Source organism: Scomber scombrus, chromosome 24 (genome assembly GCF_963691925.1).
Source record: "Scomber scombrus chromosome 24, fScoSco1.1, whole genome shotgun sequence".
Classification (NCBI taxonomy): domain Eukaryota; kingdom Metazoa; phylum Chordata; class Actinopteri; order Scombriformes; family Scombridae; genus Scomber; species Scomber scombrus.
Genome location: NC_084993.1, coordinates 15,015,407 through 15,031,940, shown reverse-complemented (window position 1 = coordinate 15,031,940; position 16,534 = coordinate 15,015,407). Strand labels below are relative to the sequence as shown.

Genomic DNA, 16,534 nt, shown 5'->3' with positions numbered 1-16,534 from the left:
TGCATACTACATCACTCATAATACTGCAGTACTTTTACTGTAATTCATTAACTACATTAAGCTTATAATAATTATTTACTTTTACCTAAGTAAGGGATTGTATATTGTATTTGGTCATAACTCTTCTACTGTATTGCAGATTAATGTTAGCCCTACAGAGATGTTCCACCCTCTGCATTTTAAAAGCAAGGGGAGTAAAGTTAGATGACTCTACCATCAGTGTATCCTTGTATGTTTGTACTGGATACAGTAGTACACTTGTGCCTTTGAAGCAACCAGAGGAAAGTGAGCATAGGGAAACAATGTAAGCGATACAGCCACTGACAGCTGTCCAGCAAGGTGTGTGAGGTTAAAGTGGTGAAGGGTGATGAGTGTCTGATGACTTCTCTCACTCCACTCACACTCCTCCTCTATCAGCTTGCCGGCACAGATGATATTGAAATCCGCTCAGCCTGCAGAGCTCGTTGTTCCTTCAAACAAGATGTCTGCTCCAGCCCAGCGTCACACTGTTCACACACTCACTGCAGCATCGCATGTTAGCACCTTCCCAACAACAGCTGGAGGTATCAGTTTGAATCATTTGAACCAGTACCTTGGAATATTGTGAGGTGTGGGGACTGCTGTGTCTGATATTTAGCAGAGCTTTCTCATTCTTGCTCACAGTCAATCTTAAGAGTATTGTGTTCTTTTGTCACTGCAGAAGGAAATACTGAGCAATAAATTAACCTCCTTAAAAACTAAATTTAAAACAGACAGCATTCTTGCCGGATGAATGGATGATTGGTGATTTGAGAATACAAGGGGGACCAAAAAATCAACAAAAGCCACTGATAACACAGGAGTAGGGAGTAGTTACCAGATTTTCTGCTAGGTATCATACACCTACAACCTTATGAGTCTCATAAGGGATGTAAGTGGGCTAAGCGGGCTAAGCGGCATACCCTGCTTTATCGTCAAATATAAAATCAGGGAGGCCAACATTTCACAAATGAACATCATACTGCATTGAAGAAGGCTTTAAACTATCGATTGAGGCCATAAACACATTTTGAAAACGTTTACTGAGGTTATAAATCAAGTGAGAAGTTGGTGAATTCTCTATTGACTTGTATAGAGACGGAAGTCCTTTTGACACCAAAACGGTCGCCCCCTGGTGGCCTTTTGATAGAATGCAGTTTTAAGTTACTTCCGCCTGCATTGTCCACTTGGTAGCAAGATTCCACGTTGATTAGTGTGATGTAAATGTCGTCATCTGCGTGTCAACTGTGCATGTGCTCATTGTCACACTGCAACCATATTTAGTAGCAACACATCTGGAACGTGTCTGTGCCTGCAGACCTCTGAAAAGAGTATGAATGGGACTGTGTGGGTGTCAGCAAGACCAACAGCTGTCTGCGGGCACAGAACATGGAACACACCATAATAATGTGCCTGCTTTATTTTGTGGTTGTTTTGTCAATGATGTGAGATGTGGCTGCTACAGTTAGAGTCATGTTGTACAGAGTCAGTACAAAGACAACATGCAACGCTGCTCTCCTCTCAGTGCCCTTGTTAGTGTGACTGATCTTTAAGTGTATTAAAAGACCCAAAGTGAGTTCTATCGTGTTTCTTCAAGATACAAAAAGAAGTACCTCTGGAGAGTTTGAGCTCTACCAACATGTGCTATCAAAGTCTCTTTACATGCTGATCGTGATTCTTTAGAAACTTAGACCCAGGGGTGGATTTAGGAGTTGACAAGATCCGGAGCTAAACCCAGAGCACCCAGAGCCAGGACCAATTTTTTACACGCGCAGAATTTAATGTTACTGCATTGGATGACTATTGCAAACATTAATAGTACTTGTCATTTATTTTGGTCCTTTTAAACAATTTTCCAAAAATGCACAAAGAAATGATTAAATTAAGAATCATATGGAATTAGATCAAAAGCAAAAAAAAAATATATATATTACATTCATATATATATATATATAAATTATTACATTTTTAAATTACATTTCAATCTGTACCTCTTCCTCAACTGAAATGTCTTCATAAGTTTCACTCTTAATCACAATAGTTATAAATTCACTCAGCAGCTGGTTGAAGTCACTGTTCAGAAAAAATGACTTCAATCAAATGTTTTTTTTTCTTTAAATAGATTCAGGGCTTTTGAGAAAACATTTGGGCTCACAGTCCCAAAATTCAACTATAGTTCATTCAACTCATCATTTCAATTCAAAACACTTCAAGTCAGAAGAACTCTTCTGACGTTTTCCAATTTGAGGTTAATTTAACTTGAAATTGATTAAGCTTTTTTTATATTTGGGACAAAAGATGAGTTGATTCCACTTGATTCCACTCACTTTCAGTCTGACCTCCAGTAAAGTGGCTTCGATCATCTGGATAAACTGCTGCTTTGTTTACAGCCTGACTGCTTGTGTTTCTTGACCCGCTGAATCTCACTCTAAGCTGTTTTGCCATTTTCACAAATCTCAACAATTACTACGGCCATTTTTTTCCACAGGCTCGGTATAGAATGCTTTAATCATGCCAAGCTGTGCCAAGCTGAGAGCATTCACAGCGACTGTGGCCAGCAGGAGATAACCTCACTAACAAACGCTTGCTTCTGCCTTTTAGCAGGGTTAATTGGGGCCAAACTGGGACAACTTCCCACCTCAAACCAAGCTGTGTCCTGCTCTAAACTGACTGGCTCAACATGTGAGTGTCTGTGCTGGTGAATAGAATTTAAAAAGCTGGTTTTCACAGTCGCTCAAGACTGTTGTAGCTTCTTTGTGAATCTGTGTGGTTTGAACTTTAGTTTTTCCCTCCTACGTTCCTGTTCATCCTTCTAGACTCATTGTTTGCAGAGCTGTATCAACTTCAGCTAATGTAAAGCAGACATTTCTGCTTCTTCACTGTTGTTTTTTTCCACCACCAATTCAACTCTAGCAAATCCAGTGTTATCTCACCAGAATTAGTGATGATGTTAAAAACTGTGAACCTAAAAAGATAAAGACATAAAGATTTAAATGTTTAGTTGACGTTGCAGATCTTTAGATTGTATCACAGGAAGAGGCCTAGAATTGTAGCTGTTCAAATTTCCATTTTTCTGATTCACCCAAAAGCTCCAGAACACCTACAAAACAGATCTTGTGATGAATTCTTTTGTCAGCTGCTTCTTACAAGATCAATAATGAACTTTCAGTCTGTTTTAGGCCAACATGGATGAGAAACCTTTAATGTTCTCAGGAAAATGGAAATGTTCCATCTGCTGAGACAGATGTTTGATACAACTGAAAACTCCAGCTACTGAAGATGTGGATATATTTAGGGCTATTTAGTCAGCGGATCAGTGCTAGTACAAGAAGCAGCAGCCACAGTGAGCTGTAAATGTAACACATTTAGAGCAGCACACGCTTGTGCTTCATTAACCTCCAACAAGATCGGTAAACAACCACTTCTACCTTTCCATGATTCTCTGTGGAAAACTGTTCACACTCTGTCAGCATAGCTTGAGTGGTTGTGGTATCCGCATTAGGTATTAGATGAGCAGAATGAACTGAAAGGACCCAAGTTGTTATAAAAATTGAAATATTGTAAATATCCTCATATCCAGCAACACCATGAATGGACAGAGAGCTCCTGTCTACAATGCATGCTTAATGATACCAAAGAGACCAGAGAGGCAAATGGTTTCTCTCCACTGACTGCGCCTGACACAAGAATTTAATATGAACACACAGGGTGAATCTACAGTGTGTCAATTAGTGGAGATGGAACACTCTTTTCTGTCACGACTCCACTTGGTGGTTTTAGGGACAGGTGTGTTTTTACATCAAAATCTGCAGCCTAACAAGATCTCCATTTCCACATTGTCAATTCACTTCTCCCTCTGTTCCCCTCTCTTGTTCTACACACCTCTCTGCTGTTGTCTCTATCTGTATCCTCATCTGCATTCTCTCCCGTCTCTATCTCTCTTTTCCTCTCCGCAGTGCACACTTTTCCAGAACACCTTTTCCCCCCCGGCTCTCTGGCAACTAAATATAGTGACTGGTGCAGACAGCTCGGCCTTATAACAAATGGTAAGCAGAGCAGAGTGGAGCAGAGCAGCGGTGGTGGTGGAAGCAGCAGCAGCAGCAGCAGCAGCAGCAGCGTGTGCATAAGGATGTACTGTGGCTTCACTTCAACAGACAATGAACCACATGCAAACACAGAAAACACAGGGTACACACACAGAGATTTAAAGAGAAATACAAAATCACATCCGATACAAAGATATGTCGTAGATAGCTATATTCATGTTAACCGAGGCTAAGTCTATACAAGTACATTTGCCTTGAAACAGGACTATGTAACTGTGCTTCAAAATAAGTGGTACCAAGAAAATATTGTTTAATTTAAGTGGAGAGGATAAGTATTATAACAGCAGCAGAGATTTAAACTGTACCCAGCAGCAAAACATCTAATTTAGCTGGTTGGTTTTATTGTTAGTTTGTTTTCTGCATTTGTGTCTTAATCAGATGAACTGTGGAACTTATGGAAGACATTTCGTCTCGGCTATATGATGGCTTTACTCCGTTTGGTCCATGCCGAGTGGATATTTATTATTCAAAATGTTACTTGTCACACATAAAGGGAAAGGCTGGTGATTTTCTGTATTTTTCTTATTGTTCAACAAATCTCATGTTTGGATCCAAACCAACAATGAACTGATCTACTGGTAAGTATTATGTGTGTGTACCCAAAGATATATCTTATTCCTCTGTGCTGTAGAGCCACGTTGTTGTCCAAAAACTATTAAAAACACATCAGTGAGCCACACTGCTGCACTGGGTGACATGTTCTTCATTTCGGAAGAGAGTGGTTACTGTAGCTTGTTTAGAAATGGCTCCAAAGACTAATAACAGTGATAAGATAGTAACCATCAGGAGTGACTTTCCTTGTACCGCAGATTCCACTGAGCATGTGCAGGAACAGGCTTCATTTTTCGAAGGGCTTAGAACAAAAACAATATCCTGTATGGTATATCAGGCTTTGGATGCACACACACACACTATTTGTTAGTACATCAGTTCATTGTTGTTTGCTTCTGCACATGAAATTTGTTGACACCAACCAAAAAAATAGACAATTTCCAGCTGTATCCTTTAAATATGTCCAGTAACTCTTGTTTCAAAGAATATATATGGCTATAGGTTACAGATTACTAGTTACTCTATTCAAAATGTAATAAGTAATGTAACTATTTCAATTAATCAAAGTAATAGAACATATTACATTTGATTCCTTTTTGATTACTTTTCTAATTTTCTAACCAATGTTTTCAGCTGTTAGGGTAAATGTTCCCATTAAGCACCAACATCTAAGTTCAGCTGTTTTTCATGGATACTGACATGATTTATAAGAGAGATCATTTCTTATAAAGAAGATTCATCTCTCATTTGAAAATGTATCCATCCAAATTAGCCCATGTCATGATTTATTTACGAACTATAAATACATATTGATTTCAAAGAATTAAAAACAGCAATATATGTATTCAGTAACATATAAAATATTAAAAAATGAGGAAAAAACCTTCCTATGCAAGATCTTACAGGTTCAGATGTAACCTCCTTTGTAATAATCAACATATTCAACCATAACTCATCAACTGTAATGGATTACAGTTACATTTATTCTCTAATTAAATTACGTAACACTGTTATATGTAACTAGTTACTACCCAACACTGAATACACTGTAGTAGTGATGCAAACCATTGTCACCATCAATGACATCCCAGCTACCATCATCGTCATCACCAATTTTTTAATAACACTCATGAGTCTGCTGGTGTTTATTTACCCTAAAGTTGCTTCAAAATCAAATTAAATGACTCTTTCTTTGCAGCACAACAACATATAGGAGGATTATATGGACATGCATACAACAGCTGCTGATATCAAGAGTCCTCACAATGAAAACACCAGCATTTGTGGTTTGTTGATGCTGTTATAGTGCTAAAAAAACCTCTAACAGAGGAGGCCAGCATGCATGGATGAGTCAACAGAGTGTGTGACTTTGAGACAAGCAGTAACTACTTGCTTCCAATTTCCTGCAACAGTCAGCGTTGTGGTTTCTTCTGGTTTTCCTCAACCATGACCACAATCTTCCTGTACCCTAAACAAGTAGCCGACCACTGTGAAGGAAATTGTATCCGCGATTGGAGGGGTTTCAAATCTGTGGTGCTGGTGTCTAGACAGTGTTGGCTTGGTAGTGGACACATCACTATAAGGTTTGTCAGAGGAGAACGGGAGAAAAATTTGACAAGCTTCTTTTTAAACTCACGCCAAACTCCAAGTGATGAGCGTTTTTTTAATTCCGCCACTGAGCTATTTGTTGAGATAACAGAATTATTAAAATGTCATTTGCTCTCACATATCGTAGCCTCCCATCTTGCAGGACAACCTGTCCTCACAAGAAAAACAATAGCAATTCAGGCAGGCAATAACGACCTATAGTTACAATTATGCCATCTAGTGGCCGTAGTAATTCTGAACCGGGAAAGTAACGTAGTATATGCATATAGAGTGACTTGATAAGATGATCAATTTGCCTTGTTAAAAGAGGGGGGTGGGTGGGTTCCAACCACTAGTCCGGAAATTGAACTTTACTGTTGTCGTGACAACGAAGGTCACCTGAATTTAAAGAAGTATGACTAGAAGCTAGTGCAGGAACAGTGTGACTACAGTGTTGTGACATCTTTGATAGCTTTTTTAATTATTTCATTTTTTTGATTATATTTTTATTTGGAAAATAATTTTTTTCTTCTTCTTTTTTTACATTTATCTGCATATGTACAGGAAAAGAATCCGAAAGCCGCAGTCCTCAAGAGCCGTAGCTCTGCCCAGAGCAGTCCTTCCACTTCTCTTCTATATATGTTTATTCAAGAGTACCTCATGACCTAATCGTATTTATCACCTCAGTGAACATGCTCATCTGTAATCACCTACATAGCATCAAATAGCTATAAAATTCTGCATGCTTCTACAGTAATGTGCCAACCATTAGGTTTTCCACTTTCGTACATATACTCTTCTCATATTCCAAGCTTTTTCAATATTTCAAGCTCAATAGAAGAGAACTTAGGCTTTATTTTTGCAGGCATGTGCAAGATGCTTCTTAAACAGCTCTGCATCAGATCTACATTTACGAGGTACATTCAAATGAAGTGCTATATCGCCCATTGATGCAATCAATGTTCGGAAATATTTCACAGCTCTGACTAAGGCTTAGAGAGGGATAAACCTTACTTGCAGCCATCACTTACACTTCTCAGGCTGACTGTTTTATAACGGTGATACTATATAAAGAGTAAGAAAGGTTTGTTTTCTGGCTATTTTCTACCTGGCTACCTTTCTATTCAGAGGTTACACTTCGATTTAATCAATACAAACAAAGTAAAAACATGCTCTGCAGACACAGTAGAGTAACAGCAGGGAAACAGAAAGTGGCTACAGCTGTGCTTCCACCAGAAGGACTTCAGTATTTCAGTGGCTGAATTTCAAAACTGTTTCCCTCCAAACTTTTGATGTTATCAGCTTCCTCTCAGACTCAAGCCAGTTTTTTGAGCAACAGACATTCAGAACTCAAACCTTCATGTCAAAGGCAAGATAAAGTATCCCTGTTTGAGCCTGAAACCACTTTCATCTCACAGACGGAAACAAAATAAGATGCGCAGCACAGTGTAGATACCAGCTCAGATCACAACGGATCAATTTATCTGGCACAGAATTTTAAGGCTGCTTGATGTTTGATGCTGCAGACTGATTAAAGTCACTGAAAAAGCTACGCATACAAGAGTCATTTAAATCACATTTTCTTATGCTGTGAGGGGTCATCCGAGGCTGCATTTGAATATAACTATTTGGAATAAAGAAATGACTAAAGAATGCAGAGAAATGCAAACCACCACCCACTGCACCATTAGTGGCTGATTGGCACTGGGAAAACAAATGCTAGGAGGAGGCGGAGGACCCTACAAACAGTACAGGCAATCAACAGCGAAAAAGGTTTATCAAACAACTGTGTGTGTGTGTGTGTGTGTGTGTGTGTGTGTGTGTGTGTGTGTGTGTGTGTGTGTGTGTGTGTGTGTGTGTGTGTGTGTGTGTATAACAGGATTAACCCATTGGATTTGCTTCAGCATATATTTGTTCTATTAGAATGGTATCAGAATCCAATGTAATATATAGATCACAAGTAATTCCAGTTTAATTAAAAGAATCAAAGATTCAAAAATGTAATCAAAAAGAACTTCAACTGTCTAACCAAAGAGGAATTTAAATGTAGCATTATAAAGCTCATACAAAGACCAGCCAGCTGGTGAAACAGAGCCAATTAGTCATTAAATCAACCCTCAAATCAATAACTCACTTTCTGACTCAATCAGCCTTCTCCATACTAATTAAAGGTCCAAATTGATGGACTCACCCAGAACCCCGAGCCGGTAGTTGATTGTGATGACAATGACGTTCCCGTAGCTGGCCAGGATGCTGCCATCAATCATGTTGCCGGTCCCCTCCATGTAGGAGCCTCCATGGATGTAAACCATGACTGGCTTCAAACCGTTCTCATCATGGATATCTGTGAAGAAAAAGCAGATGAGTGACAATATATTTTTAAAACTGACTAATCCTGTGACTATATCTCTGTGCCCAGTGTCAAAATCTAGATTACGTTCCTTAAATATTTTTGAGGTTAATGTTTGTAGAAATGTTCCCTGCAGGTCAAAAGCCAGAGCTGTTCTTAACGCTTCATTTACAACATTTTTTCCCACCTAGCCCTAGGAAAAAAATAAAATAAAAATAATAATAATAAATAAAAAATAAAAAATAAAAAAAAAATAATAATGATAATAATCGTAATAATCATAGTAAAAATAATAAAAAATAATAAAAAAATAAAATAATAATAATTACTATTATTATTATATTATTAATAAATAATATTATATTATAAATAAATAATAATAATGTAATATTTTTTATTATTACATTATTATAATAATAATATAATAATAATAATAATAATTATTATTTTTATATTATTATTATTATTATTATTATTATTATTATTATAATGATAATAATAATACAAAATTAAATATAATAAATTAAATAAATAACAATAATACCATTTTTTTTTTACATGTAATGGATTCTTCTTCCACTCCTATCTGAGGCTTAAGTCATTAACAACTCAGAACAAATCACTGTCAAACAGGAAACATGGATTACAATCATTCATAATACTGTAATCAGCAGTGAAACACTACACAGTGTCAGTGTCTGCACGACAGGGAAATGACTTTGACTTTTTCTTTTGACCTTTTTGTAATTTAACACAGATCATCTTTACAGTAAGAAGGATTGTTGGCGTTTGAGATATGGTTGCTGATGTTCTCTGGCACGGCTTTAACCCTGCAATCTCTACATCTGTCTCCCCTCCCGCCTGCTCCATTTGTTCTTTGCGTAATGTGCAGGGAACGTTGCAATTAGGCCACATGAATACCTTGTTTATGAGGCTCTCCAGTTGTGATTGAGCTTAGTGATTAGTACATGTGTAGGTGGTGATTATAAATTAAGAGTCGGTCCTTTCCATGTAAGAAGATGGAGGGAGAATATATAAATCCTCCTGACAAGAGAGAGCGGTATCTTCTTTATCAGGGGGCCTTCAGCTGACTTTTACATCAAATCCTCGGGGGGGGGGGCACTTTACTAAGACAAGCATTCTAACTCAGAATCTGTGTTTTTCTTTGTAACTTCACTCCTTTTAACCCAAGAAAAAAAAAAAAGTCTAACGTGAGGTATCATATTGTTGTCCTCACATGACCCTGCATCTCTCTGATCTCCTTGCACTATACTGTAGCTGTGGCTGCCTGGAACCAACAGCAGAACAAACCCATTATCCCCGGCCCTGCCGACCAGCCAGTTTGGAAGTCTCTCAAATGTCATTTGGATGAGAGCATCTGCTGAGGAAAATATCGAGTTGAGAGAAGGGGAGCTGGCCGGCTTGTGTACAAGCGAGAGATTCAAAGCCACGATATTGAGCTTACCGTAAATTCTCATTTTAGGGGACTTAATTTACCTCAACTGCAGAGAAATCCAGGCATCTGTTTGAAACAGGCTTATATGAGAGACAGGAGCTTACTGCAAATTTCCTGTTTTAGAATGATTTAGTGAGAAGCTTCTATATTTCAGATTTACTGCTGTTTTAATGCCGACAAATCACTTCTTCTGTGTTTACCTGTTGGCTGGATTCATTCAGTACTTTTACACAGCATGTCCCATCAGTGCAGTGATAGTTATGTCACACTATAACAGAAGTGGAAGAAGTAATCAGACCATTTACTTAAAAATGCAGTGAGCAGGATTTAGCTTCATTAGATTATTATTAGTGAAGCATCAGTGTTAGAGCAGCATGTTACTGTTGTAGCTGCTGGAGGTGGAGCTAGTTTACACTACTTTATATACAGTTAGCTAGTTTAGTCCAGTGGTTCCCAACCTAGGGGTGGGGCCCCTCCAAAGGGTCAGCAGATAAATGTGAGGGGTCGTGGGTTTCTCTCTGAAATGTAGAAAGTAGCATCACATGGAAATACTCAAATAAAGTACAAGTACCTCAGTGTATTTGGTTACTTTTCTCCACTGTAATATTCACTCTACAGCTGTCAATAATTCCATCAGTTTCAAACGTTGCTGTTTTCCTATGTTATTATAAGCTACTGTCAGTGAAATGTAACACCTCCTACAAAGATAACGCTTTGCAGTGGCTCATAGGGCATTTTAACTCTGAGGTTATGGTTAAGGTTATCACTGGGGTTAGTGTTAACCTCGCCATATTAACTTTAACCCCAATCCCTCCCCCCCTAAGGCTTTTATGGGCACTCAGAAAATGGCATAGTTGAACTGATTATACTATGTTATACTTTCTAAACACATATTACATTTCCGTCAATGAAACTCAACACTTTCTGAAAGTCTTTCACGATAAAGACCCTTGGATGAGGGTTATGGTAACACCAACTCCTAACTATAACCAAAGGTCTAAACCTAACCATATCAGGATATTAAAGGAGCAGTCAAGTCAATCAATCAATCTTTATTTATATAGCGTCAAATTGCAACAAAAGTCATGGAGTGTGTTTTCAAGTGTGTCTTAAACCAGCAATCAGGTGTCCATATGAACAGTGTTCATACTGACTATTAAATGATCTCCTTGTGAAATGTGCTTCAGTGTAGGATTAGAGCCAAAATCATAGTCATCATCAGTAGTCTGAGTTAGTCATATCAAGTGATATCTGAAACATTTACAGTCTTTTTTAGCATCAAATTCCCTCTTTGAACCTAATATTAGCTTCGGATCAACGTTTAAATACATGTTTACACAGAAGGAGGACTGTGGATTTTGTCCTCCATCACTTTCATTGTAAATGCATTATGAAGGGATCTTCTAATGGTCAGTATGAACAGGAGGAATGATTGCAGCAAAGAAAATGATGTTTCACTGTTCATTCGGAGTACTGACTGCTGTTTTAAGTCTGTCAAACACACTCAGGAAATTGTGAACTCATCCTATAACATGCCTGTGGAGCCACTGGAAGGATTTGATTTGATTTGATGTGAATCATCAGTGCAGGAAGCTTTATGAAATTGTACCTTAACTGCACTTCAAAACAGAAAAAAAAAAACCTACAGAAAAACAACTTACTCTGTATCTATTAGCGACCAGCCTTTATTTGTTCATGCTCGTCTATTATTTCAGATGTTGCAACTCTTTGAATGACTACTTTTTATTAAACATATAGTGAATGCTCAGGAACATGGATATTATTTAGAATTACATATGCCATTTATAATAGAGCTACTTCTGCTGCTGTATGAAAAAAATATATCTAAAGAGCTCCAGTCTGTGCTGTGTAATTGGTTTAAAGTGGAGGCCCACTGCCCACACCAATTATTGGTTTCTCTTCCAATTGCCGTAGGCTGTGGTGAGATGCACAACAGCGTGCAACTAGAATGCTGGCTGCTGTATATATGTTGCACCTCAGTAGGCCTGGCAGAATGCAAAAGCAGCCAGCCAGCCAGCCGAGCAGGCAGGAAGGCGCAGGGATAGGGAGGGGTGTATCATTCTCCTCCTCCGCAAAAGAAAACAGTGAGGCGAAGGAGTCGAAAGCAACCCCGCAGTGACAGGTTATTAATCTTTGCCGTATAGTCTGAGTGGGCGCCTCGGCTTTGCTAATGCGACTGCGTCTACTGTATCTCGCAACTCCTCACCTGCAACCCAGCCGGTGGGAGGGGGGGGGGGGGAGTGAAGGGTCCTAAACACTGAGCCTGAAGAGGAGCTAGAGCCTGAACTGAACTGACCCTGCACAGATTGGCTTGTGTTAAATACAGAGCTGCTAATTACAGAGGCAGGATGGCAGGGCTGATGTCAATAAGTTCCTGTTTGTCATCCAGTTCCACATTAGGAGAGACCCGGTGGAACAGCGTGGGCGATGGGAAACAACCTTGAAGAGGAAGATAGACATAAAACAAGAGTGCTGCCATTAATATGTCATAGCCTCTAACTGATACGCATCTGTTGGTTCCGCTGCAGGCCTCTGAGGGTTCCCGCTGAACTATTTGGCCGGTTCAAACTGGCTGTTTATGCCCTGGTCTTTTGGTGTAGTGCAGCAGTGGAGTCAGAAGTCAGGAGGAAAAAGGAGAGGGGGGGGGGGGTCCACTCAGGGCACTTTGATCCAACAGAGAGATCCCCTACAGATTTAGAGCTATGTTTTATGGCTGGGGAAGAAGAGGGTGGTCTCGCGGCGCCGTGTCCCAGTCTTGTCAGCATGGAGTGCACTTAAAACTAAAGAAACTGCTTCAAGAGCTCTTCCCTCTCTCTCTCTCTCTCTCTCTCTCTCCCTCTCTCTCTCTCTCTCTATCTGTGCGTCTCGCTCTGGCCTCTGGAGCAGGCTGGGCGACTGTGCAGCGAGCTCGCCCCCGACATTCATCACTGCCACCTAGACTGCAGGGATAATATATTCCTCCGCTGGCTGCACGGTGTTTCACACATTACTCATCTTTATATGGGTGAGGGTGGGGTGTGTGTGGGGGGGGGGGGGGGGGGGGGGGGGGGGGGTATCAGGGGGAGGGGATGGTGTTTGAGGAGAGATGAGGGGGTGCATGTTTAAGGGGGTTTGTCTGAATTTTTCCATTTGCTTGTAGCGGGTTTCTACTGTTAGCGAGGGTAATACAAATGGCAGTTAATGGGAGCGGTGTGAATGCGCGTCGCCCCCATCCGCCTCCGCCACTATCACTGCAGTCTATCCCATCATGCTCTCTGCAGACGGCAGCCTACTTCCTGTTCAATACAGCTGTACTGACTTGACATCCCGATCTACAGCCAGCCAGCCAGCCAGCCAGCCAGCCAGCCAGCCAGCCCCCCCCCTCCCTCCCCCTCTTTCTACAGAGTCACAGAGGGTCATTATTTGGCCCATAACCAAACAAAAAACCTGCCAGCAAGAGCTAAACAACTCCTCCAAAACACTACTGCCAGTAAACTGTATTCAAAAAAGCACACATTACATAATGGACTATATAACTTTACAAATATGGACATAATATGAAGCAAACGTTTTCATTATTCACATATATGGTAGTATATATGTCAGCATGAATGTATTTCTCAGATTTCTAATATGATTTATTACATAGTATACTGCCCCTGGCTGCATGAAGTGCAACAGAAGTTACACACATTGTTCAGAGGCTCCTAATATATATAACATTTGGCTTATGAAAGCATCAATAGTCGATCTGACTGATCAATAAATGTGATTAAACCTTGATTCATGTTTCAGAGAGCAGAGAGAGTGTATTTTTTAGCTTTTACACCACTAAACATCTATCACACAATATCATGTCCTATTTTACCTAAGACATGTAACATATAACATAGCAATAATGATGTAAATGTATTTTATGTAAAGTGAAAATAACTGTGGCGTTTATTGTAGAACCATTAGAGCCATCAGTCTTCACTGCTACATCATAAAAAGAAATCCTCATAACTAATATCTTATTAAAACTATGAACTATTCATTTCACTAAAACACACGTCAATAGATACGGAGATAATTTGACCCAGAACAGCTTCAATGGACAAATATTTGTAGCACATATACAAAAGTATATTCATTTTCTTTTTTGTGCATTTTGAGCCTTTTTAGGAAAAGAACAAGACAATAATAATAATAATTGGGGTGTTTTTACAGTTAAAGAGCCCTTTAACTCCGGCGCAAAAATCTATTTATTCAATGACGTTGGGGATTCCGGTGACAAAACCTGGCGTTAAACATAACCGTTAACGTTAAAGTACAACTAAAGACAACTCATTTAAATTCATCACGTGTTGAGCTCACTACATAAAATGATCCATCATCCTGTCAGCCAAACATATTTACTCATATTGTTTATGCAGGTCTAAGAAATCAGCTTAAATCTGAAATAAAGCATTATAAATCATTATGAAACGCAGACATATAAAATAATGAGCAATCTCTATTCAGTAATTTAAAGTTAAATATGCTACTATAAGATTACACATGTGTGTTGCATATGCTGTGCCCTAGCCTTGTATGTATGGGAGCTTTTAACAGAAAATATGATATAATACAGATATACAGTATGAATTATACCCAGGTTGGTGCAAAATATTTGAAAATTAAATAAACTCATTATGTAAAATGTTTTCATTTCCACTTTTAGATGAGTTCTTTAAACAAATTGTAAGAAATGCATAATTCATCATCCTTAATTGTATAATTCAGTTAAGTCATTTATTTAATTGAAATAAGACTCCAATTCAATGCAGTTTTTAATACATAAACACAAGTGTGTGTGTATATGTGTATATGTATTAAACATACAGTATAAGATGATAAATTGTATTTTTGTATAGAAATACATGATATATACAGTAATTGCAGCCTCTGTGCTTTGAATAAACCACAAGGTTCTTTCCACAGTGTCTTTTTTCAAAGGAGGAAAGTAATTACAGTAAACCTTTAGAAGCAGTCCTAGTAAAACCCTTAACACTTCTTCTTCTTCTGCTTATATAATTGAATAATTATAATTGAGGGTGCGTTTGATTCAAACGGCATTCTTAAGAGGACGGACACTTCTGACAAAAGCTCATTTAACAGCACAGAGCAAACTTCCACCATAAGTGATGTTGGAGGGTAGAGCACATAAAGGTCTGAGAGAGACATTCTGCAGTGCTGCCAGGCTTCTCTGCAGCAGCCGCCGCCGAGGTGGAGGTGAACCACAGGGGGAGCCGCGCCAGTAATTCATTGCCACTGCAGATGTTCAAACAGTCGGAGTGCATCGATCCTGCGCACGTTCTTCAAAACACAAGTGGGCCAAGGTAACGCCTGGAGACGCTCTTTGTTCACCATATACAAGTCTTTACTTTAAGTGTGCAAGCATTGGCCCTTTTCCAGTAAATTCAATAAGACTGAGATCATCAAAAACGGACACTTATTCTGTTCTTTTGCTTTTATTCTAAAGTAAAAGAGAGCTAGAAACGTCTCAGTAGGAACACTTGTGCTGTATAATCTAAAGGCGCAGGGTTTCCTCTCACTATTCCAAGGTGGATATTGTCTTTTTTTTCCCCCGACACCTGCTGTAGGCAGATGGTGTGTGTGTGTGTGTGTGTTTTTGTTAATATTTTAACAACAACATCTCCCAATGATCTGGCCCTTCTAATTCGAGCTAAACTATGCTACATCTGTTAGGTGCAAATCCAAATATAGGATGGTATTTGCTAACTGGCGTGAAGAAATCCCAGAGGAAATACAAGCTTTTAGAAGATCAGAGCGAGATACAGAGCAAGACTAAGTAAATTACACTTATCCTGCAGAAAATAAAAGGTTTCACTTTATACAACAACCGAGGATCATTCTGCTGTGAAGATAAAAAAACAATCTGTTGAAATGTTACGGTAATATGAGTTTCACTGTTAAACGTTAATTTATCATTTCATTACAGCTGGCATTTATATCCCATACACATACATTAAGAGAAGGGAACAAACCACCAAGTCTTAGATTAAAGGGACACTCCACCCATTTTACACTACAATCAGTGGTTAGTATGAACCCTGCTCTGCTCTGAGGGGGATTTATCAAGTTTGAGAATATAACCCTGATGATTACATAGTAAATGGTAAATGTACTTATATAGCGCCTCTCTAGTCTTTACGACCACTCAATGCGCTTTACACTACAACTCATTCACCCCATTCGTACACATTCATACACTGATGGCAGGTAGCTACCACGCAGGTTGCCAACCTGCACATCAGGGGAAGTTAACCAATGTTACATGTGGACTGGAGGAGCCGGGAATCGGACCGCCAATCTTCCAATTGGAGGACGACCGCTCTACCTCCTGAGCCACAGCCGCCCTAGTGACATCAGAGTTACTGTGTCAAGAGTAGAAATTATTACAATATTACAACAATTATTTTA

General features: G+C 39.1%; 1 protein-coding gene across 5 annotated transcripts in view; it reads right to left on the bottom strand.

Moving 5' to 3' along the window:
• Positions 1-16,534, bottom strand: part of nlgn4xa (neuroligin 4 X-linked a) — a 93,467-nt gene that overhangs the window by 56,023 nt on the left and 20,910 nt on the right. For all 5 annotated transcript variants that reach the window (XM_062445572.1, XM_062445573.1, XM_062445575.1 and 2 more), the window contains one exon: positions 8,455-8,607. In XM_062445572.1, coding sequence (XP_062301556.1) covers positions 8,455-8,607 — 153 coding nt within the window. The remainder of the gene's footprint in view (positions 1-8,454; positions 8,608-16,534) is intronic.